The sequence below is a fragment of the Topomyia yanbarensis genome, chromosome 3 (assembly GCF_030247195.1).
Source record: "Topomyia yanbarensis strain Yona2022 chromosome 3, ASM3024719v1, whole genome shotgun sequence".
NCBI lineage: Eukaryota > Metazoa > Arthropoda > Insecta > Diptera > Culicidae > Topomyia > Topomyia yanbarensis.
In genome coordinates this window covers 103,918,828-103,943,190 of record NC_080672.1, presented here as the reverse complement: position 1 = coordinate 103,943,190, position 24,363 = coordinate 103,918,828, and the positions used below count along the sequence as shown (strand labels likewise).

The 24,363-nt window shown below is 43.3% G+C and overlaps 1 protein-coding gene across 1 annotated transcript in view; it reads left to right on the top strand.

Moving 5' to 3' along the window:
- The first annotated feature begins 22,677 nt into the window (after nucleotides 1-22,677).
- Nucleotides 22,678-24,363, top strand: part of LOC131690553 (alpha-catulin) — a 504,668-nt gene continuing 502,982 nt past the window's right edge. The window contains exon 1 of the mRNA XM_058976423.1: nucleotides 22,678-22,879. Coding sequence (XP_058832406.1) covers nucleotides 22,772-22,879 — 108 coding nt within the window. The 5' untranslated portion in view covers nucleotides 22,678-22,771. The remainder of the gene's footprint in view (nucleotides 22,880-24,363) is intronic.

Genomic DNA, 24,363 nt, shown 5'->3' with positions numbered 1-24,363 from the left:
ATACTCATGTGCGCTCTAGCTGGTGTTGATTAGAATTTCGTTGGTCTAACAAGTGACTATGACTGACTAACAGACATTATTCAAAAAGTTGGGCATTGTTTCGAGTGTGATGGCAAATCGTCCCCCCTTCTTTAACCTTAACCTCAACCGAAGACTTTTCTGATTCTGATTTGTGGCGGAAGATTTACGAAAATAAATTAATTCGTCGCATGAAATTAATGTCTGAGTATACCCGGCTGCCAGACTACCCACGAGGAATGCAATTAATTTTGTAACAGAATGGAACCTGCCTCATCCATGAGCGGTAAATTTACCTCATATATTTTGAGTAATGTCCGCTAATGACCCCTTTGCACGTGCAAATGGTAAAAGTTTTACAGCAAACGACACTCTCGACTGGTTTGCGTGTGGTAGTCGACTCCTTGATTAAAACATAAAGCGACGGGTTTACTTTCTGTGGAACGATGAACAGATTCTACGGGTGACTTTGGTTTAGTTCGCAAATGTAAATCAACATTCTGTAGAGCCTTTCGGAAGTTAGGTATATCGTTGGTTTTTAGCTTTCTTCAATTCATATCTTTTACAGTTTGTCAAGATATCTATTATGACATTTTACTGACAAAATTCCACTAAGTGTGTAAATTACAGCTAGATTTAATTAGCTTTTGTTGGGAAGAATACTACAGAAAATAAATGAAATATAAAAATAGTAAAAACAGTTTCGGCAAAAAATACTTGTTTGGCATCCATGCAAGTTCATGTATGGAATAAAGAAATGGGTTGAATTTAGTCTCTTATTTGTACACATAAACCAAATATTCGCCAGTTTTGACAACAAATGAGTACAAAACTATTATTTAGCAGAAAACTGAAGTTGAAGTTTGAAAACTCTAGGCAAGTAAATATTTATATTGATCTATTCTCACGATGAGTACGTCATGTCGTTAGTTTTTCCTTGCACAAACCCAAATATAAAGTTTGAACAAGTAGTGAGTTTTATTCCCAAATCACCATGTTATATTCATCTGAGTTGGAAACACCGTTCCGTACGGTACATACAACGCGCATTCGTAAATTTCACACAGTGTTTTTGGTGTTTTCACGATATTCGCGATTTATTTTTTGACGGAAACATGAGTGAAGTGCTTCTTCAGTGGTGAACAGCGAAAGATTGGTGTAAATCGGTTAAGAAACGGCTGAAAAAGTGAATGTTTAGTTTTGCCCACGCGGTGCTATAGGTAAACAAACAGCCATCGCTGTGCCTACCCGTGTGGCTGCCCGGCAGTGTGGCCACTTTTGAATGAGATCAGATCCGTAGATTTTGAGTTTACCCGGCAGAATCCAATTTTTAACGTAAATTTGGATTCTTTTACAATCCCAATTGATGTAGCGTTTTGTTATCTTGGAATTAGTTTTTAACTTTCTCGTGTTAATAAAAAGCTGAATTGAAGCCCTGGGGCGTTTTTTCAGCAACTTCACTTAACGGCACTCGCGCGAATGGCTCCCCGAATGAGCAAGGAAGAAAATTTCGCAAGAGTTTCGGAAGGTGTTGCACAAAATACAACGACGCGAGTGCCGGAGGGTTGATACTTTTCAGTTTTAGATCAGGAAATAGTTGATATTTTGCCTTTGGAATACACTCAGATACAGGCCGCATAAATGAAAACCACGTAAATTTCAAAATCCGCGAAAATGAATACCGCGTAAATTTTAAAATCCGCGTGAACGAAAACAGCGTAAATTTCAAAATACGCGTAAAAAATACCGCGCAAAAAAACCGCATAAAAAGCCTGAGTGTATTAATCAGTTTTTCTGTTTACATTTGAATTATAAAGTTATAAAACAACATAAGTATGGTTAAAATATTTTCTTTATAAGGTCAGTTACATTTCTAGGTATTATCGCGAATAATTAAAAAGTCACTTCCTGATTTGATTTGCATATTATACTTTACATATAAAAGAACTAACATCGAGTCTGTTTTATAGGTTAATGTGCCTAAGTGTGTTTCACCCTATTAGGGAAGGTGCTTCACTAATTCACTACAGAATCTCAATAACTGGTATATGCGAGAAACCGAAAATATGGAGGTTCAATTTCTGAGAATTAATTGACTTTAGGAAGAACTCACATCAGCATATTTGCGATCTTTAGAGAACAATAGATCAGCGACATGAATGGCAGATCCCGGCTGCCCAAGATATCACGAATATGGACACTGAGTGATCTAGCTCGGACATTTAAGGAATCTTATGACCAAACAACATGCTTGATGTCTTGGTAACTCTTGCCATACACGCATATTTCACTATCAGTGATTCTAATATGAAAGAGATGTGCATAGTGTGTATAACCAGCGAACGTAGATGATGCGGACTCCTGCGAAAATTCTCTTTCATGGACGTGTATTCTATGCAGAACGTGTAATCTGAATGTGAGAGAAACACAGGTAAAGGAATTAATACTTTGCGCACGGGGCTGAAGGGATATCCCAGAATTCGATTTCGGGCAATACACAAACAACGTATTCGTTCCACGTTGATAATACAAGTATTTGCGGCTGTACTGAAGCACAGCTCCCATACTCAGTTACAGAGAATATAGTTATTTGATACAATCTTTTTAAGTTTCATAGGTAAACACCCTGCCAAGATCAAATTAATGCGCGAATAAAATTAATTCCTTGCTGACATTTAGTCTAACGATATCGAATCCAGATGTATCTTTTTCAAATGCATTATGAATCGAAATACCCTTCAGGTACTTAAATGCGAAACTTCAGCGATCATTCTATCCTTTATTAGAAGTTGAAGTTGAGCTGGACCATGCTTCATTGAAAACCAGCTCAATTTCCTTCTTGGGGAACTCGATACGCGAATTTCCAGCCAGAGTTCAAAAATGTTCAAAGATACCTTGCATTGTTTTTCGCAAATCTGTAGCTCTGTGACAGAAACCATGGCTTATGGAAACAACAATTTATACAAATAGTTATTTAAAATTGTACTAACTTATACGCATAGTTACTTAGAACTAACGGTGAAGTTTATTCCAGATAACAATTGCTACAGAATCGTGTGGTCCTTTATTGGCCACGAATACACAAACCAGTTGCTTTTTTCTGCGTATGCTAGTTGAATTTTCGCCGAAAGCAGCGTAGGAAAATCATGCGTACCCTTCCCTTTGCGAAAGGCAAATTGAATTTTGATAACAAGCCGTTTACCTTCATCCAATTGTCTGGGTGCAGTGTAATGCAATCGACCGATACGAATTGTGGTCGAATGCTGGTTATATATGAATAACAATGTTACATGTCTCCTGTCGCGTGAACCAATGCCTTTCTGCAGAAATCAGTTGAATAAATTCAACTATCGACTCTTTGTCGGATCAGCAGATACTTTCAAAAATTGAGTTTGATTCTGTCAAGGCCATTATTTTCGCATGACACTAGTGCATCTGGGAATGCATCGTTAAATGTGAGTAAATTATGTAATTCCTCAGAGACATATCACACACAATTTTCTGCATATAAACGGAGAACTGGCACACCTTTCTAAAGTTTATCTCGTCGAACTACTTCGTGTGCTCAAAAAAAACTTGTTTGAAGAAATCCAATCATCGTTTCGTTGGCATAACATTCTTGCCTAAGGCTATGTTCCGATTTTGAGCGAAAAAGGCTCACCTATTTCTCGAGTGCGGGATCTGCACCAACGCACGACATCCAGGTTCACAACTAAACAGAACTTTAGTTGTTTTCTTTTCCTGCAAACTAGCTACATACCCGGTTATTTGCTGTACTTTATAAGCCTTTCATGTTTGCATACCAGTTGATAATCAATTTCCATCAACGACCGCACCTCATATCTGAATAGAGCAACAGGGAGTATCAGCGATATGTATGAAAAGAGTTTTGTGTGTGTCCATAGGCTGCGGGACTTTAGTTGAATACGTAAATCGTGAAAGATGTCATTTACAGCAGCAATCCGCTTTTTCCCACGACTGTCACTAATGTCACTAGTCTTCCAAGATACATGAACTCGTCGACAATCTCTCTTTTAAAAGGCAAAAAAATCTCTTCCACTGCTCTACGGTCGACTACAATGGTGTCTAAGGGGGATGCCAGAGTGAACGCGATTCGCGACGCGACGCGATGCGAAGCGATTTTTGACACATCGCGCGACGCGCGAACGAGCTCCGTTCATTTGATTCCTGCAAAATAATACAGTATATGCCAGAGTGGAAGCGACGCGATGCGATGCGCCATGCGATTTTTTGAGCGATGCGCGACCAACCAGTACATGCACAGGTTTTTCGCGCGAAATGAGGCGATCAATTTCAAAATTTGATTTCACTATGACGGATGAGGATGTTTTTGTCGATGTCGCAGCACTCATTGGACCTGTCTTCCAAAGGTGTGCGCTGTGGGACCAACAATCCCACCATTACCGGAACCTTGTGAACCAATGTTGGAAAGATGTTTCGGATGAATTGGGAATACATACTTCGTAAGTAAAATTTATTAACAATTTTTAAATTGCTTTTAATGGGTACTGTGAGTGACCGAGTTGATTTTTCTCAAATGTTATACTGGTTCTAAAGCCTATATTTTTTTTAAATTTCTGGCGATGTTGCAAAGAAAAGGTGTACAAACTTGCGTGACACTGTTGGTCACGAACTGCGTAAGCTGCCGGTGTTGAGATCCGGGGATGCTGGCCACTAAATCGTTTCTTCTAGCTGACCGCATTTCACAAATGAAGCTCCGGCAAACAAGTGGCAATCTCAAGCCGCAAAGCAAAGTGTTTGAGGACGTCGAGGCATTGGAAATCCCAACTAGTCAACTAGAAGCATTCGAGGCAGCTGATATCTCCACTGGGCGATCATCAAGTGCTCCTGTCCCGCTTCCCATCAAACGATATAAAAAGAACAACGAAAAGAACGCTCAAGCAGAACATCTTTTAGAGTTTGAGCAGAGGAAGCTAGAACTGCTCGTAGAAAGCTTCATCTCGCGACAGGGATGAAGATGAAGCTTTCTTTGATAGCCTGCTACCCATGTAAAGAAATTAGATACCCCAGAGAAGCTTCGGTTTCGAATTGTGCTACAATAGACAGGATTATGTGTAGGCATTTGAATGTTTTGTTAGAAAACTTCCCCCTCGCTAACAACATCTCTATATCCTTCCCTATCAATGATAACATTGTGCAACATACAGATAGCTTTGGTAATATCTACGGTCATTCCTTTCAATTGGTTTCATAGCAGTCTCCATTTAGCATTTATTGCCCCGAAAGCAGACTCGATCGATTTCTTTGCTCTTGAATGTCTTGAGTTAAAATATTCTTCTGAAATAGTGATATCTCGTCGAGCAAATGGTCGCAAAACATGTTTAACAGCAGGTAAGCTTCATCAGCTAGGAAAACATATGGCATGAATATGTTTGTTCCGGGAAGATTACTATCTGGTGGAATACCTAGTTGTCCCGGTTCCATCAATTACTACAAAAAACCATTTTGTAGTTGTGGAACATTGTCCCAGAGTGTGGCAGATTGTTCCGAAATTCGTGAAGATATACTACGACGACTACCTTAGCGTGATTATAAGCTTATCTTGTGGTTCTTTTGGAGTTGTAATAACGTTGGCCCACTCTTTAGTAAGAACAATTTCAATATGGCTTAAATTGTAATCGAACGTTTCGATGCTCATACGGGTACAGTTGCGACATTTGTTTGGATCATTTAGCATATATTGGTACAGGGTGATACTCCCCGTATTCTCCTCTTTTCCTATGGATCGGATGAATTTAAAAATCTATTTCTAAAAAGAAATCGCTTATGCCTTCGAACGTGAAATATTTTTCGTCTGAGCCTATTTTCATAGAAACTTTTCAACTCGCAATCCGTTCGACACGTCAAAACAACTTTTGGTTACGTATAACGCATATGGCCATCGCTTCCAGTCGCGTTCACTCTGGCTATCATTTCGCGTTGGAAATCGCGCGCAGTTCGCATCGCATCGCGTCGCGTTACGCATCGCGCCCACTCTGGCTTCACCCTAAGTCACCCAGAAACCAAGAAGCATGCGGGATCTTCTAATGATAGTTGTGTTTCTTTCGCACAGCTGTTCTTGGCATCGCACTTTCAATCACTCTTCAACAACAAATCAGGAAGTGCATTGCTCAGCTTCAGTACAGCAAGCGTCACAGATGAGTCGGATGTTTAATAGCCAAAGATGTAGCTTGTTTTTAACTTAAACTATTCAATTTGTCGGGAAGTCAAGTTCAAGCATTATCTGGCACTACAACTGATTTTATTGCACTGAATCATGGACTACCTTAAATTCCACAAACAGATGATAAGTTCACAAGTTGTATTCCCAAAATATAAGCTTAGTCTTCTAAAGAGCAATTATTAAAATCGAGAGCCCTTACCTAGTTGTATTGGTTCGTATTGGTGTAAAAAATTCAATATTGAATTTCCGGAAATAAATATAGATAGATAACTTAATACAGATATCCTAGCAACTTCTTCGAACATGTTCAAAGTTTTTAGAGTTGGTTTCAGTAACTGCACAAATTTGAACAAGATTTTCTAGTTCCACAAAATATCCCAATGTTTGTTTCAGCTTCAGTCTTCTGATCTATAATACTAATCCGATTTTCTCGATGCGAATAATCTGTTGAGTTTACCGGTGATCAGTCACACTATCGCAAGAAACAAAGTTAAGTTCAGTTACTGGGTCCGATAACATTTTATGCATTTGTTTATCATCGAAGAAATTATTCACGTTTTCTACGCAGAGTTAATATGGGCCCAAAGGTACCAATAGTATTCCCCATTTGCCTTCATGAGAGAAAGCCCTCATCGTCCATTATAGGAATTCGCGTTGCTCGGTCTGTACTTTAAATGAACGAACTATACGAACTTTAATTTAAATGTTCTAGATTGAATACCAGTCAAATTTAGCAGAAATATAATTCGGGATTCTTGTGTATTCCTACTCAAATTCATCAATCAATTACGATTCGATTGGCTTCGGAATTCAAAACATGCATGATTGTCTATTTGATGTCATGAAATGGAATACGTATTATTTTTACTAAACTTCCGTAGAATTCTGAAGAAATTTTGAAAATTCCGTAGATTTCACGAGTTAATCCGCAAATCCGTAGAAAGGACAGAAATCCGTAGATCTACGGGAAAATTCGTAGGGTTGCCCACCCTGCTGCCCGGCCAGTTTATTCACTTCTTGTGGATGCCAGTCGCGAGAGTAACGGTGTCCTGAACGGGAGATATTTTTGAAGCCGTAAAAAACGTGAAAAGTTTTGGAAAATTCGGAATTTTTTTTTTGACTTGTGATTTGGTGGTAGTTGAGTATAGTACAGTGCGGATCAAAAAATTTGGACGTTATAGTGCGTGCCAAAGAAGTTGAAACAATAAAAAAGACAAATTTCATCAAGTGCGTTTTTTCTTGGCGAAATCCATTAAGTTCGCTTCTCTTGGCTGTGTAGAAGAGGAAAACAAGCAGTAGCGACACTGCTCACCTACAGTGTGTCCCAAAAGTTTGGTAACACTTCGAAAAAGTCGACGTTGAAGGGGCAAATAAGGTAAGATCTTTCCTTTTCTTCACCTTTTTTTGTCCATTTATGGTTGGTATCGGGTGACCGTGCCCAATAGCAGCCTCCAACGTCTGGTGGTGTAATCTAAGATGGCGGCCGCTACTAGCGGTGACCCAGGAGGGTCAAATAAAAGAAGATTGCCGGAATACGTGGATCCGACGAACAAATTCGGCGAATTGATGTTTTTGCAGCTGACAGGTAAGGACGGTGTATCTTTGCCAAGAAACCCGTTCATTATTGGCAAATTGGTTTAGGTTGTCGCTGGAGGCAAATTGGTTTAGGTTGTCGCTCGAAGCTCAAGGGACACGGTATACTTTTCGAGTTCGGAACCCTAACCGTGTTGGTAAGATGCAGAAAATGAACCAGCTCATTGACGGCACTGAAGTGGTGGTTGAAACCCATCCGAATCCGAACGTAAGCAGATGCGTAATTTCCTGCTACGATCTGATTCATATGGAAAAGAAGGATGTTTTACGGGAAATCATAAGCCAGGGAGTGATTCATGTACAGCGAATTACACGAAAGGAAGCCGAGAAAAGAGTGAATACTTCTGCAAGACCACATACCTGGAATATATAAAGATCGGATTGCTTCACGTTCTTACCCATGCTTCCCGAACCCGATGTTACGGATGCTTCAACTACGGCCATACACGCGTTCGGTGTCCTGGTCCCCAGCGATGTTTTAGCTGCTCGAAAGATCAACGCGGTGAAGAGAAATGCAAAGAAACTGCGTTCTGTCGGAATTGTGAAGGCGATCACCAACCAACTAGTCGCGAATGTCCTGTTTATAAAAACGAAATGGAGGTCATAAAAATTTAAGTACGCGACAATCTAACATTCCCGGAAGCACACAAACGAGCTGAAAATCTGAATAAAGGCACCTATGATCAGGCTGCAGCACAACCGAATGAGATCCTTAGCAAACTGAAAGAGTTAGAGCTAACAATGAAGGGAAGGATGAGCAGATCGCAAAACTTCTGGCGAAGGCCAAACGTAAGGACGAAAAAATCGAGCAAATGATGGCGTACAACCATCAGATAAAGCAACATTCCGCTAATCAAGAAAAACCACAGCACAACAAAGAACAGAAGCAAACGAGCCAGCCAATCGGGCCTGTAACAAGATCCAGGAGCAGTTCACCAGCGATAAATACGGAATCAAAACAAGGAAGACCGCAGAAACAGCATACCCCGTTCAACAACACGACAACCTCACCGGATAACTTAAGTCTACCACCAACAAGAACCGCTGCCACTACCACCAACGAAACTATGGATTATTCAGACGATGAAATTGAGATTACCGAGATGCCTCCTAGCCAGCCTCTTCGATAATTCTCATTTTCATCAACGTTTGGATAACAACGACAACCCACGCACGAATACTGACCGCGAGAGACATCGGTTTGGAAGAGAGGAAAGTGTAGTACTCCGTCTAATGCAAGCACAGCAGGATGAAGGAACTATCCGGGCCGTCATACCCCAACCCGTTGATAGTGAATTCACCTCTGTGGCCGATAGGAACACCGATTTCATCACTACAACTTAACATTTTTACAGGTTTGACTGATAACGAAGAACATATCCATGCTTCACTTCCTCCTCTGACTTCATCCGGAGAAGGTCCATCGAGAGACCCGTATCGAGACGATGTTACCAGTGGGAATCCAAACACGAGAAATCCGTACCGAGGCGACTCAACTAGCAGCGCGACTCTATTTTCGAAGCAGAAAACAACGAGAAATACACAGTTTTTCCCCAGTGCCGGTTGCTGTCGGCAGTTCTGGAAGTAATCGTGTAGTAGTTCCGACAGCGGCTGACACTGTGGGGCTATACGTCCCACAGGTCAGTCCTATTCCATCTCGCTTACGAACGGATTCTGTTGCGGTTTATCCTGTTACAGATGTGACCAGCACGCATCGAACGAATAACCGGTTTGGGAAAGAAGAGAAGAAAGTAGCTTCCCCACTTCATCATGAAGGGATCGACTGGGGGGAAGAGGATTGTCTCTATCCTCCCGGATATACAGTCCTCGCAATTCTTCTCCTGGCTTTCCGGCCTGTTGTGATGTGAAGGCACATCACAACAGCAGTTCCAGAACACCGATCTCCCAACCACGTCGAGGAACCCTGTCGGCGAACCAATACGAACTCGTGGACGTTCGTCACCAACATCGTCTTCGTCAATGACAATCACCAGTCGCAATAGCAAAAGTTTCGCACAGCAGTGGAATATTCGGGGCCTGCGCTCCCAATATCAGTGACCTTAAGCAGCTGATCGTCCAATACGAACTGAGCATGATAGCGTTATTGGACAAACGAGTGATCTCAGCAGATTTCGTCGGTAACAACTATACTCTACTACTTGAGACTGGGAGTCGCCGATACTGGCAAAAAGGGGTATGGCTCGCATTTGGGTTGGTATTCCCTTCTTGAGGTATTCAAGCAATCGCTGTTCGGATACAACTGCCACATCAAGTGACGTTGGTGTCGATCTACGTCCCTCCCAGTACTCAACAATGTCAAGAGTAGCTGGGAGAATTCTTTGAGCAGCTGCCACGTCCGGTGCTTGTACTGAGCGACTTCAACGCGCACTATATCTGCTGGGGTTCCAATAAATCTACTACACTAGGCTACTTTATCGCCGAGAAAACATTGTCGGAAAGACTAATCATTCTCAACGACGGATCGCATACCCGGATTGATCCAGCTACCGGTGTCACTTCAGCTATTGACCTCTCGATCTGTTCTGAAACTGTAGCCTCCAAATTTATTTGGCCAACTCTCCCGGACACCCATGACAGTGACCATTTTCCAATTCTCGTTTCCACTCCCGGACTGTCACATACTCTAACGAAAAGACAGAAATGGATCTACGACCAAGCGGATTGGATAATTTACGAACGTCTAACCGCCAGCGCTACTCGACCGGGTGCCGAAATATCAATCGACTGTTTCGTTGACCGTTTGATTAAAGCAGCAAACATTGCGATACCTCGCACAACCTGCAGAGTCGGTCCAAAAGCGGTTTCGTGGTGGCGTCCGGAGGTTAAAACGAGAAGAAAAACACTGAGAGCATTAAGGCGTATTCAAATAGAAGACCCACGGAAAGCTGTTGCACTAAAAAACTTCCAAGAGGTGCGGGCAGCTGCAAGAAAGTCGATTCATGATGCCAAACAGCGATCGTGGGAGGAATTCGTCTCGAAGATATCTCCAAGTTCCACTGCGGCGAAGATGTGGCAGACAGTGAACAGGTTGAGAGGGAAACGTCAGCATGGACCAACTGTCATTAAGTAATCCAATGGCTACACGGATAAGGCTGAAAAAGTAGCTGAAGAACTGGCACAACCTCCAGCTAGTCGCAATTGTTCCAAAGATAGAAGGAAAAGGCCGAACAAAACCGCATAAATTTCTCGCCAGATATCGACGATACTTACAACACCGACTTCACTCTGAACGAGCTGCTGTGGGCACTCGATAGAGGACGAAGTGGCTCTTCAGGCCCGGACTGCATCGGTTATCCAATGCTTCAGCGACTGCCATTGTCGGTGAAAACTGCCTGTTGGAACTATTCAATAGAGTATGGCGTAGTGGCGTATTCCCACCCTGTTGGCGAACTGGAATCATCGTACCAATTCCAAAGCCAAACTCGAATGACGCGGGTCCAGCTGCTTTCCGTCCAATTACCCTAACGAGCTGTATGGCGAAGGTTATCGATCGAATAGTCAACCGACGGCTGACCACCGAGCTAGAGGCGAACGGGTGTCTCGACAAACGACAACATGCCTTCAAGTCCGGTCGAGGCACTGACACATACTTTGCGGAGTTGGAGAGGTCGTTACCCGACCGTGACGAGCACTGTCTGATAGCGACGCTTGACTTGTCCAAGGCTTATGATACCACCTGGAGGTATGGCGTACTGCGAAGAATGATCAACGTGCTGAACAGTTTCCTGACAGAAAGATCGTTCCAGGTCAATGTAGAGGGTTACTTATCGACCGCGAATCCGCTAAAAAACGATGTGCCACAAGGTTCATTGCTCTCGGTTACGCTGCTTCTCGTGGCCATTCAACCCATCTTTCGCGTGGTTCCGAACACTGTGAAGATCTTGTTGTACGCCAACGATATCCTACTCGTAGTTTGTGGGAAGAAAGACAAGCCGCTTTATCGAAAGCTACATTCAGCAGTAAAATCCGTCCATAAATGGGCAAGAAGTGTTGGATTTACGATATCTGCAACGAAATCCAGCATCTTCTATTGGAGCCCAGTCAAGCAATCACGATAGATCGAGTTGCTATACCGACAGAAACACGCCTGAAAACTCTCGGCGTCACCCTCGATCGATTATTCAACTTCGTAGCGCACTCTAAATTGACGAAGAAGGCATGCGAATCTAGGCTGCGCATCCTGAAGATGATCGGTGCCTAACTACCCCGTGGTCAACGCTCTTCTTTACTGCAAATTGGAACCGCAATTATTACTTCACAACTTTTGTATGGCATAGGGCTCGTTAGTAGAGGTGGAGATGCTGTCATAAAAACCCTGGCACCAGTATACAACAAGATGATCAGATATGCATCTGGAGCATACGTCACCAGTCCGATCATAGCCATTATGGCTGAAGCAGGTACTCTACCGTTAGATCTCCTCATTCTTCAAGCTGTAGCTCAATTAGCCATCATAAAATTGGAAAACAGCAGAGAGAATGCTGACCTTCTCCTGGTTTGCCGAGCTTCCGAACAGCTGACAGAAATAGTCGGAACTCCTCTCCCAAACATCTACACCCGAACGCGACTTTCTGATCGAAAGTGGTACGATCGCACGCCCAAGATCCTTTGGGAAATCAAGAAGCGGCTAAAAGCTGGAGACCCCTCGGGAATTGTTCGTCCAGTTGTTCAAGAGCTCCTGACAAATCATCTCAGCCGCTCAACAATCGTCTACACTGATGGCTCGAAAGACTATAACGCAGTAGGCGCGGGAGAATTTGGGGAACACTTCCAATAGTCACTTGATCTTCCACAGCAATGCAGTGTCTTCTCGGCAGAGGCATTAGCAATAAAAACAGCGCTATCAACATTCAACACAGTCAGCGACTTAGTGATAATGTCCGATTCGGCCAGCTTTTTATCGGCAATCGAATCCGGCACATCCCAGCACCCGTGTAAATTGAAAACATGCTACGAAATCGTTCAATCAAGCTATGCTGGATTCCAGGTCACGCTGGCATCCGTGGCAACGAGGAGGCTGACAGGCTTGCATGAGAAGCTATCCGGGGGCAGACGCCGTCTGTCAAAACAGCAGAGTGGGGCAGCCGCTGTACAAATAGCAGGGGCCAAGCGCTAATGGAGGCGCTTGCGAAACTCGATACTGTGCTAGCTAACAATGGCTCCGCTAGCACATTCCGTAGAAACGGGGTGGAGGCATGGATTGACGTAACATTTGCCAGCCCGAGTCTGGTTCCCGGCATGGAATGGAGGGCTGACGAAGGCTACACCCATAGCGATCATTTAGCAATCCGCTTTAGGGTCAACTATGGTGTGCAGCATTCGAGGGCGGGAGATCCCTGTCAGGTACGCGGGTGGAAGTCCAATCACTTCGACAGCGAAGCTTTCACCGCGGCCCTAGGACTGAAGGCCAACACCGTCAGTCTAAGCGGGGATGCGCTGGTAGCCGTTCTATCACGCGCGTGCGACGCCACTATGCCGAGAAAACCCCTGCCAAGAAACGGCAGATGGCCGGTATACTGATGGAGTGCCAAGATTGCAGCTCTACGATCAGCATGCCTCAGAGCTAGACGTAGGATGCAAAGAGCCCGCACCGAGGATGCAAGAGAGAACCGCCGTGAAGTGTTTCGAGCTGCGAAATTGGCCCTTAACAAGGCCATTAAAAGCAGCAAGAGAGCGTGTTTCGACAACCTGTGTGAGAGTGCCAACGCGAATCCGTGGGGTGGCCTACAGAATCGTGATGGCCAAGACAAAAGGGGGATCTTTACCCCCAGAACGGTCTCCGGACCGGTTGGCGACGATTATCGAAGTACTCTTCCCGTCTTGAGCCACAAGCCCCTGGCCACCTGCATTACGAGACAGTACGAGCACGGCCGAAATGGTGGCTCCGGTGACGAATGAAGAACTGCTCGCAGTGGCTAAGTCCCTAGCAATTAACAAAGCTCCAGGGCCGGATGGAATTCCAAACAGCGCTCCCAAGGCAGCGATCATAGCGAACTCGAACATGTTCAGACTAGCTATGCAGAGATGCTTTGACGAGTGCCGTTTTCCCGATAGATGGAAAAGGCAGAAATTGGTGTTGTTGCCGAAGTCTGGGAAGCCGCCAGGCGACCCATCGGCGTACAGACCAATCTGTCTGATCGACACGACTGGCAAATTGCTTGAAGGGATCATCCTCAACAGGCTAACCCCGTACGCAGAAGGTACGGACGGCCTGTCAAGCAACCAGTTTGGTTTTCGGAAGGGTAAGTCCACAGTGAACGCTATGAACTCAGTGATAAAGATTGCCGAGATAGCGATCCAACGAAAAAGGCGAGGTATTCGATACTGTGCGTTAATGATACTTGACGTGAAGAACGCATTCAACAGCGCAAGCTGGGATGCCTTCGCGCTCTCATTACACCGGCTTAGCCTACCGGTGGGTCTGTATCGGATCCTGGAAAGCTACTTCCAGAACCGCGTACTGCTATACGAGACCGATGCCGGTCAGAAAAGGGTTCCGATTACCGCCTGAGTCCCGCAGGGCTCGATCCTAGGCCCGGTGCTATGGAACCTCATGTATGACGGGGTTCTGAGACTAAAGTTCCTTCTCGGGGTCAAGATAGTCGTAACCTTGGAGGTCTACGGGGAGTCCCTGAGGTAGAACTAACTGCAGAACACGCGATCAACACGTTGGAGGAATGGATGAGCGCGAGAGGCCTGGAGCTCGCTCAGCATAAGACGAAGGTAGTTATCGTCAACAACCGCAAGTCGGCAAAACATGCAGTTATCCATGTGGGAGAAGTCATGATCACCTCACAGCGGAGTCTGAAGTCTCTCGGAGTCATTATAGACGACAAGCTGACCTTCGGCAGCCACGTCGACTACACATGCAAGAGAGCGTCGACTGCTGTTGCGGCACTATCGAGGATGATGTCCAACAGCTCAAAGGTGTGCGCCAGTGCGACGTAGGTTACTGGCAGGCGTTGCCGTATTTAGCCTCAGGTACGGCGGCCCGTCATGGTCAAGAGCACTGAGGGTAACCAGTTACCTACAGAAACTGGAGAGCACCTACCGCGTGATGTGCCTCAGAGTGTTATTTGCCTACTGCACGGTATCACACGATGCATCCTGCGTGATAGTGAGCATGATGCAAGTCGGGCTGATCATTCGGGAAGATGAGGAGTGCTTCGAGCTACGTGGAAATAGAGGAGCCCGCGAGCGCACCAGGGTGGCCTCGGTCGCCAAATGGCAGCGTGAGTGGGACAACTCCTCGAAAGGTAGGTGGACCCACCGGCTGATACCTAGCATATCGAGCTGGGTGGGAAGACCCCATGGGGAAGTTCACTTCCATCTGACACAATTCCTGTCAGGCCATGGCTGTTTCCGACTGTACCTCCACAGGTTCGGGCACGCGGGGGTCCCAACCTGCCCTGACTCCCCAGGTGTAGACGAAACTGCCGAACACATACTGTTCGTATATCCTCGTTTCGACGTCGAAAGAAGAACAATGCTTGACGTCTGTGGCTGGGACACAACCCCTGATACCCTTATTCAGCGGATGTGTCAATCGGTGGAGATGTGGAACGCAGTCTCGACTGCAACCACCCAGATTGCCTGTAGGCTACAGGGAATCTGACGCACCGAGCAACAGACGACGGGCACGACTAACTAGTAATTGGTTAGTTGGAGCGAAAAAGGCCGAGCGCAGAAAAGTGCGTGAATGGTCTGTTCATGCTGAGGTAGGTTTGGCGTAGCGACTGGAAACCGCGTAAGGGGTAAACCCAGCCGCCCCGAAGCAAGGCAGAAGAGCGAGTGTATAGGCGTATAAGTGGACTGCCTCATGCCAAGATGGGAGGGTCGTAGCGTAGTATGTTGGGACTTAGCTATCGATGCCTCGTGGCGTGGCAGAGGAGTGAAAAGGTGAGCATCCAAGTCAGCCTCACATGGTATGTTAGAGGCGAGCACAAAAGTAAACCTAGCAAGGAATGAAAAAGGTGAGCACACAAGTCAGCCTCGCAAGGAACGAAAAAGGTGAGCACAAAAGTCAGCCTCATGGGGAGTGTTAGAGAGTGAATCAAGGGGCGATAGAGAGAGCACCCAAGTGAGTCTCATACAGGACGTATGAACGCGTGAGCGAGAGTGAATGAGTACATCAAGTACAGCCATCCCCCCAGAAGTAATATCGAGAGGTAGTCCCTGGGGGGAACGATGGCGGAGCCCAATGGAGTTTAGTCGGTATTAATGGCAGCGTCACCATTCGAGCCCGACTCGCCCCCAGTACACCCCGTGTGGTAGCTTGGCACCTACTAATAGCACGCGTACTGGGCTAGTACGTAAACATCTTCTTCATTGTAAAAAAAGATCACCGAGCTGGCTTGAATGGCTCACAAGACTGCGAATAGAGCATACTCGTTTAACGCACGAGTTCTTGCTGAAGAGGACCTCTCCACCAGTATGCGACTGCTGCGGAGTTACCTTAGACGTTCGTCATATGATCCTTCACTGCAGAATATACGACGAAGCGAGGAAAAAGCTTGACATCGAGCCAACGAGTTTACGAGCGGCGTTATGCAACGTCAACGACAGCGAGCAGAAACTTTTAAACTTCCTCAAAGAAGCAGACTTTTATAAAAAAAAAATTGAAGAAAAACAATAAAAAACTGAATTGTTAATTATTATTTTAATGTTGATGAAAGCGAAATTGAAACTATTTTTTTCCGACACGAATGCACCCTTCTGGTGTAAAGTGTCTTTAACAAAGAACAACAACAACAACCATGTTATATTTTGGATACAAAAGAAAGGCCATTTTTCGTTGTAGTGTGTATCTCTAAACTAGAATATTGCATTTAAACTGTGTCGTCAAATGGTGAATAATTTCCAGTGTTCATAAGCTCCTATCTCATGCTTCTCCGTATTGACAATGTATAAGCCGTAGGCCGGCGTCGATTGTTTATTACCGCTTTCTGCAGTTTAGGTGCGAAAGGAGAAGCTGCGAGCGAACATGGGCGCTAAGGTATTGCAAAAATGCACTCATGTTTGCGTTCTCAAAATCCCCACCATTATATTGTGACAAATGTCAAAGTTAAGTTGACAATCAGTGAGAAGGGAGAATCACTTGTACTGAAGTTCCATTCACTCTGTGAGTGGTGTTAGGGGCGGATCCAGCAAAAAGAATTTCGGAAGGGGTCTGAAATTTCGAACATTGTACAATTCGTCACATATAATAGCCTTATTTAATGATTATATGTTTTGTTGGTCAAATTTGGTGTGGACTGATTTTGAGAAACTAATATTAAATTTGAACTAATTTAAAATTTTCTAGCAAAAAAAAGCTTTAGGAGGGGGTCCGGACTCCCAGAAACCTCCCCCTGGCTCCGCTACTGAGTAGCGTTGACAATTCAAATGATTATCCAACTCACTTTCTAAAAGATTTCTCTAAACATACCTGTACTGAACTGCACCTAGTACCACAACAAATTGCATATATCAATTCACAGAACCATTATTCATCCAATTTCTTCTTAAATATCAAAAATATTAAAATCGCTCCGTCTGTGCACCTTCAATCCATCATTCGCTGCCATGGCATTAACCAAATGCATAGGTTCGTAATATTTTCTACTGCCAGACTGCGTACCATCTCCTTGCGATAGATTAATTTCAGTGACGCTACAATTTGTCCCCGTTATCTTCCTCGGCCACCAAATTTACCTTTCATTATGTGGCAGAATCCATCGAAATGCATCAGGCGAATGAGTGGCCCCTCTAGGCGCCGGCCGGTAGCCCTCTTTTCGTTCGGTCTTTATCCTTATCCCGCTAAATGTGAAACGTCACGGTTGAGTATCCCCCACTGATTTTACTCACGCTGATCCATCTTCTTTCGCAGCGTGTCGGCAAAGAAAAAAACTCCGCGCCGTTGAATACAAAACATGCGGCGACGGCGCGTTAATCTTCTAGTTTCAGCCAACGTCTTTCCCATTTTCACGCTGCAGGCCGTACTCGTACTTTCGCTCCAACAACTGAACAAAAAAACGAAATCGAATAATTCTGACAGTTTCGCGCCTGGCGCGCATACGACCACCACGTTATTACGTTGGCTTTTCCCGGCGTTTTTCCCTGCCAGACGCGACCAAGACCAACGAAGCACGCTGCCTTTGCTCTGCAACCGCCACAGCACGATCTGGGAGATTAGCGAAAATTTTCGTTTATTTTGATCTGTGTTTTTCACCGACACGATAAACCATAGCCTCGTCGAACGTTTCCATCACGGTTTCTCTTGCTCTCTCAATCTGCGTTTTTTTCCCTGGTTGACTGTGGTGAAGTCGTATGGAATGGTGATGATGATGTGTAAAATGTTTAAGCCGATTCCTTTGCTCGCGTAATAGCAGACCGCCATCCGCTGCCAACGATTTTGTCTGCATGCCGCGTAGACGGAAAACGGGTGAATGTTTAGGGGGGTTGTGGTTGTTGTTTTTTTTTTAATTTGGATTAATAACGAACTTGCTAGATTAAGTATTCGCAAAAGGTAATTTGTCAGGTTTGTAGCCAGTGTCGTATTTTAAGCATGGACAAACTGAGTGCCGAAAGTCCTGCGATGAGGCTGGGAATTAGCTGCATACAATTTATGGAAATCAATATTTTGTCAAACAACAATGATTTTTTTCATAAGTTAAAATAGTAAAAAATACAGAAAAATATGGGATAAAATAAAAAATATTCGCTTTCGGTTGAGCGTCTTTTAATTACTGGCATCAAACTCTGTATAGTCACCTCGTCCACTTTGTTCACCACAGACAGCTTACTTTGACAGTTTTGCGTCTAGTTCAGGTTCCGCGTGACGATGGACCACTATTCCTCGATAGGGCCGAGTTCTAGTGTGTTGAGAGGCTTCTTGTCTTTTGGCGCCACCAGAACCTCTAAGGCGTTGTACCACTACATGACCTTTTTTCCGTAATGTCATTATTCATAATCTGGCCAAAATAGCGTGGAATAATCGTGTTGCTTCATGAAAGCTAGCAGACATTTTTTCAAGCACTTTTTCACATAAATTTACTTATTCACGGGCTCGGTTCCAATAAAAATGTCGCATTACAAACCACAGGTATAGAAAGCCTGCCGAAGCAGATATTTTTGTGTGAACTACGACAGATTGATATGCTTAAAAATATCAGCCGCTATTCCTCCCGGTTGTCATTACGCTGGTGATAGTTGATTTGGTCACTTTTAAGGGTTTCACTAACTTGGCGTGCAAGTAACTCGAATTCAGGCAATAAGTTCCTTCTCTTGCTTGGACGAAACTTTTCAAGAGCAAATGCCCAAAAAAGTCATCTTTCTGCACGAAGGCAAATGAGGGCTTTGCGAATTTGTTGAATATCGTGCAAAGAAATGCGTCAAGTTTAAGTCGGCCAAATTTTATTTGTAAAACCTTTTAAAAATCTCTACGAAATTTTGAGTGGCTTTGAAAGTAGTCGATTTGGCAATATTTTCATATTTATCCAGAAGTCAGTCAGTTATTTTCATATTTATCCAGAAGTCACAAATCAAATTAAAATAATTGAAAATTTAACTAAATAAAAACATGGAATTCAGAATTGTTTAAATGGGTAAAAAAAGAAAATACTAAAGGTAATGGAACATACGAATAAAACAAGAATGGGTGAATACTGAAAAAAATCCAAGCCAAAGAAAGGCATACATTTCAAAACTGATGAATGGAGAACAGAAAATTTCACAACACAAAAAAATTAAAACTAAAGAAATGGAAAAAAACTTAAAGCAAATGAGAGAAACCTGAAATGAAAATATGGAAAATGAAGGATACAGAAATACTAAAATAAGTTTATTGGAAGATATGAAAAAATACAAAGAAATAATAGAAAATAAAAGTTTAGTTAAATTAAATAAATTTGATGAAATCAATTATACAAACGAATACGAAAGAAACGAATAAAATGTTTGATAAAATGCGGAAAAAACATGAAAAGATGAAACGAATTGAAAAATGGGACAAATTTTAAAAACGACAAAAATAGTAAAAATACCAACAAGAAAAAATGGGGCGAGATATACAAAAAAGTAAAATAATATTGAATGAAAAAATAGAAAGAATACAAAAACTGGATTAAATGGAAAAAGAAACAAATTAGCAAATATGAAACAAGAGAAAAAAATTGAAAAATTCGTTTAAATTGAGAAAGTTTCTTAAAGATGGCAAAAACTTTCGGATTCACGTATTTAAATAAAAAATTTCAAGTGAATACGAAAAATTACTGTGGATCGTTTTCTTCGTGGATTTTCATGTTCTTTCTTGATTCATGAAATCAACCAGAATTAGTTTCACAAATCGTATTTGACCAATCGACCATTCTTAAAGAAGGTTGCTGAGTTTTCTTCATCTTTCTAATAAATTCTTTTGTTTTCGAGTTAATTAGCAAAACACGAATCAAAATAAATTTCGAGAGACCAGAACTTTAACTAACATTATTTTTTAAATAGTTGATCAAAATTCTTGAGATAATTGTTGTAAAGTATGAAATAGAAAAAAACTGTCAGTTTTTTAATACACAACTTGCAAAAAAATCTGCCCACTGCATGTTAAAATCGTTTTTGAGTTCTATGTTTCCAAGTTCTCTTTTGATTAGTCTTTCATACAGTATATACTTTATAATGTAATGTATGATTAACTTTTTGATAGAAATTGGAGGAAATTAATTATACTAACATTGGAACTCTAATTGAATTTTAAAATAAATTGTTATTGAAAAAATATTTGACAGAATCATTCCTTCTGTTGAAAGTCCGCCCCCCCCCCCCTCACAATTCCGGGCCCGAGGGGAAACACCCCGTCCCCCCTCCCCTCTCGGCGGCCTTGCTCGTGAGGCTAGATTCACTGTCGGGGACTAGACCGAGTAGTTCGCAAACAAGTTAGAGCGGGGGCTGAATGGCTCATCAGGGAAGTAGAGCGAAATGGAACAAGGAATTGCGGTGTTGAATGGCACCGAACAAGGAGCCAAACGGCTCAAGAAGTTGTGGTGCTAAAACCAAAGAAGAATCGGTATCGGGAGAACTTTCTTAGCCGGGGAACTCTCCGTCGGCGTTAGCTAGATTCAACGCTGGGGACTAGATTGAGTAGACCGCGACGAGATTTCACCAGTCGCGGGTCGTCGGGGATCAACTGGGGGGTTGGCTCGGTGTCGGAAGAACTTCTCTTGCCGGGGAATTCTCCGTCGGAGTAGGCTAGGTCCATCGCCGGAGACTAGACCGAGTAGTTCGCGAACAAGTCGGGAGCTCAACGAGTAAGTGGTGCTGAATAGTACGAGAAAGGAGATCTAGTGGTGAATGACACAAGCGAGCCGAGTCGTGGTGATACCGAAGGTCTCGGTAAATCAGACAATTTGAAGTTGCCGCCCAGATTGTCTTGGTTGGGAGATAGCACTAAGTCTCGAACCACAGCTAGTTCTCGACTGCCATGTTCCGTGTGGATGGTGCTGAACTGGTGGTGTGTCTAGGAGTGGTACTGTAATCCTACTGAAGAAACACATAAAACCCCTCCCCGAAGTAATGCTGTAAGGTAGTGCTGGGGATCAATCGGGTTCTGGACAGGAGCACCTGTTAGCAGAGTAGGGTTTTGTACATTTTTTCCTGCATTCTCAGCGCTTTTTTGAAAATGTTTTTGTGCTCTCTAAAAAACCACAGAGAGAGAAGGAGAGAAAGAGAGAAATCGCGTGGAGCGTATTGTGTTGGCAATTCTTAGAAAATAGAACTCGGTAGTCAATATACTCGGTTAGATACTGATTGTAAGAATGATTAAATCAATAGAATTTTCAACTACATTGGTAATAAATTTCAGCTTGAGTTTTGCCACAACAACGACGCTTTCAAAAAATTTCACAGCGCAGATGACGATTCGGGCACCATTTTTCGCAAAGAGAAGTAATCTAAGCGAAGCTAAAGTAAACAAGTAAAATCGCTCATAGTTACTTACGCCCTATTGGAATTTTAGCTCAGATTAATTTAAAAAGATTATAAATAATAAATATGTCATCCCATCGCTCAACCTCCCTAGACTTCATCCCCGGCAAGTTAGCAGAAAGTCCACCACAGTCAGTCAGTCAGTAAGTCAGTCCGTCAGCCAGAGATTAAATAAGTCTGAGCGACGCGCGATGATGGCCCGGCTGCTCATTCGTTCGTTCGTTCGTTGGCATGGCTGCCGTTCCATCTTGACCTGCCTCTCTACGGGCCCGGTCGGCCATCCGTGCGTCCGTCCGTCCATCCGATTCGGCTCAGCTCAGCTCAACGAGATTTTCCACGGCACAGGACAGGGCAGCTTTAGTGGAAAATATTTTTTTCGCGCCGCAGGTCGGGTTTTCAATCGTCTCTTCTATCGGGATTATTTTTTGTGGCTCAAAAGAAAAGTACGCCCAAGTGGAGTGATTTTTTTTTCGCCGCTGTCAAAGGTCATGTCGGGAAGAGTCTATATCGAGAATCGAAGGTCTGCGGAGGTTTCGTTCGTTTGGAACTAATTCGCCGGTGTGGAGTGGTGGGGTGATGATTTGGGTGGCTGATCACATCGTTTTTCTTCGTACGTCGGTGGCTGAAAATTGAAACGAAAAGTGGCAGTTCTTTGGGTGCAAAATGGCCTTTTAAGGAGTTTGGTTGTTTGATTGGGGAGAAAATCGAAGCATTTTTTTGCAGAAGTAAGTGTTGAGTGTTAACGGAAATGGAAAAAGTTGGCGCGGTATTTTAAGAGGGCAGAAAATGTGATTATAAGTTGCTGGAGCGATAGTTCAATGCATGGGAAAGTAAGATTGGCACATGTTGGTTGTAATTTTGCTACCTTTCAGTTGTGTGAAAAGTGTCATACTACTTGAAATCGAAGAATCGTATCCCAGCAAGTGTGTATAATCCACACATTTCCGGGTGTCAATTGAAAGAGGCTACATATACGTGAACATGGCGGAAGGGGGTGGCAGTGGCGGTGGCCGAAGTATGACCACTGAGTACAATCTGGACATCAAGATCATATCCATCGAGAAAATGCTGCTGCCGCTGATGAAACAGGTGAGTCTAGTGACTGGTCGCATCAATTTGCTGCTAGTGAGTAGGATTAATTGATAAATTTTGACAAGAAATTCAGAAGCTTTGTGAGATGGTATGAGTGGAGTGAATATGTGTTTCTTGGCAGGTTGTATCGCAGAGCAGAACCACGGAAACGAAAAACCACTGAGTTAACGGTGAATTTGTTTCAGCTCCGTGCTGTAAAAATTTGCACAAGTGACAAATTGCTCGTGTTTGTAGATATATTCCACGGATGTGTTAGTAAGTGGGGGTTGCTTGGAATAAGTGACGACCGTAGTGACGTCAATTTCGAAACTATAACTTGGCAAACAGTGACGGCATTTTAATAACTTTTGTGCAATTATCGAGTTTGTGTGCTTCGCAGTGAAATATTTCGTTTGGTTATTGGCAATACTAAAATTTTAAATTTTATTATCCTTATCAAAAGCAGTCCTCATTTGATTTAAAATAAAATAATTTTGTTTGTATTACTTGAAGTATACTCAGAAATGGGTAATGATAGTTTAGTTTTGAGAATGCGTAACCCGAAAATGAGTGTAAAAGTCTAACAACGATTCGCGACTTTGAATAGAGACTACCTCCAAAGTAATTTAATTATGTACATCTGTTGAACTTTGCATTACGAAATCGCTTGGTTCATCCGACGATAATATGCGGAAACAGCTAGTACAAAACATTAATATTACTTCGTAGGGGCAGGGAATTTTCCGCAGCTAACTCGGAGCTTAACATGAACCCTTGTATTGCTCGTCCATTAAGCCCTTCAAATCCTGACTTTTCTCTTTGTAATCTATCATTCTCTGCATACATTAGACCGTTAAGGTCATCGGTGTACTTGAACCATGTAGCACCGAACATCTACTCGATGAGTTCCCAGGAGTGAATATTCGTAAGCCATTTAACCCTCAGCTTTGTAGCGATCTCCTCAGAAAGCTCTCGACAATGAATCTACCCTACTACGCTGGAAGACCCCCGGCGGCGGAGTTTCTATCGATATCGATACCCGTTTCCGTGAGCAATTTAACTCCTTGGTTTGTCGCGATCAAGTCAGAACGTAGGTCTATGGGAGACCTACTCAATAGGCCAACTGGACGACTCGAAGATCAGCCGGAATTCTGGCTGTATCTAGTTAGTATACTGGCTCTAGTGACACAACCGATTCTAATTAGGTAGGTGTGGTGGGGATCTTTCACCACACACCCCTAATTACGCTCCTGGTTAAATTCAGAAAAAACTATCTTAGTCAAATAAAACTATACAATGGATTAGGTTGCTAATTCTCAGGGTGATTTCATAACCCTTCCACATAGGAAAGGCAAAAAATTGCCAAATCACCTAAATCTAAAAAAGTCTACCCACGCCAATTTCTTTTTTTATTACATGTCGTTTAATGCATTGTAAAGACATTTGGCATCAAAAATACAAATTTACAATTAGTCCAGGTTATTCGTCTCTTCTGCACCACG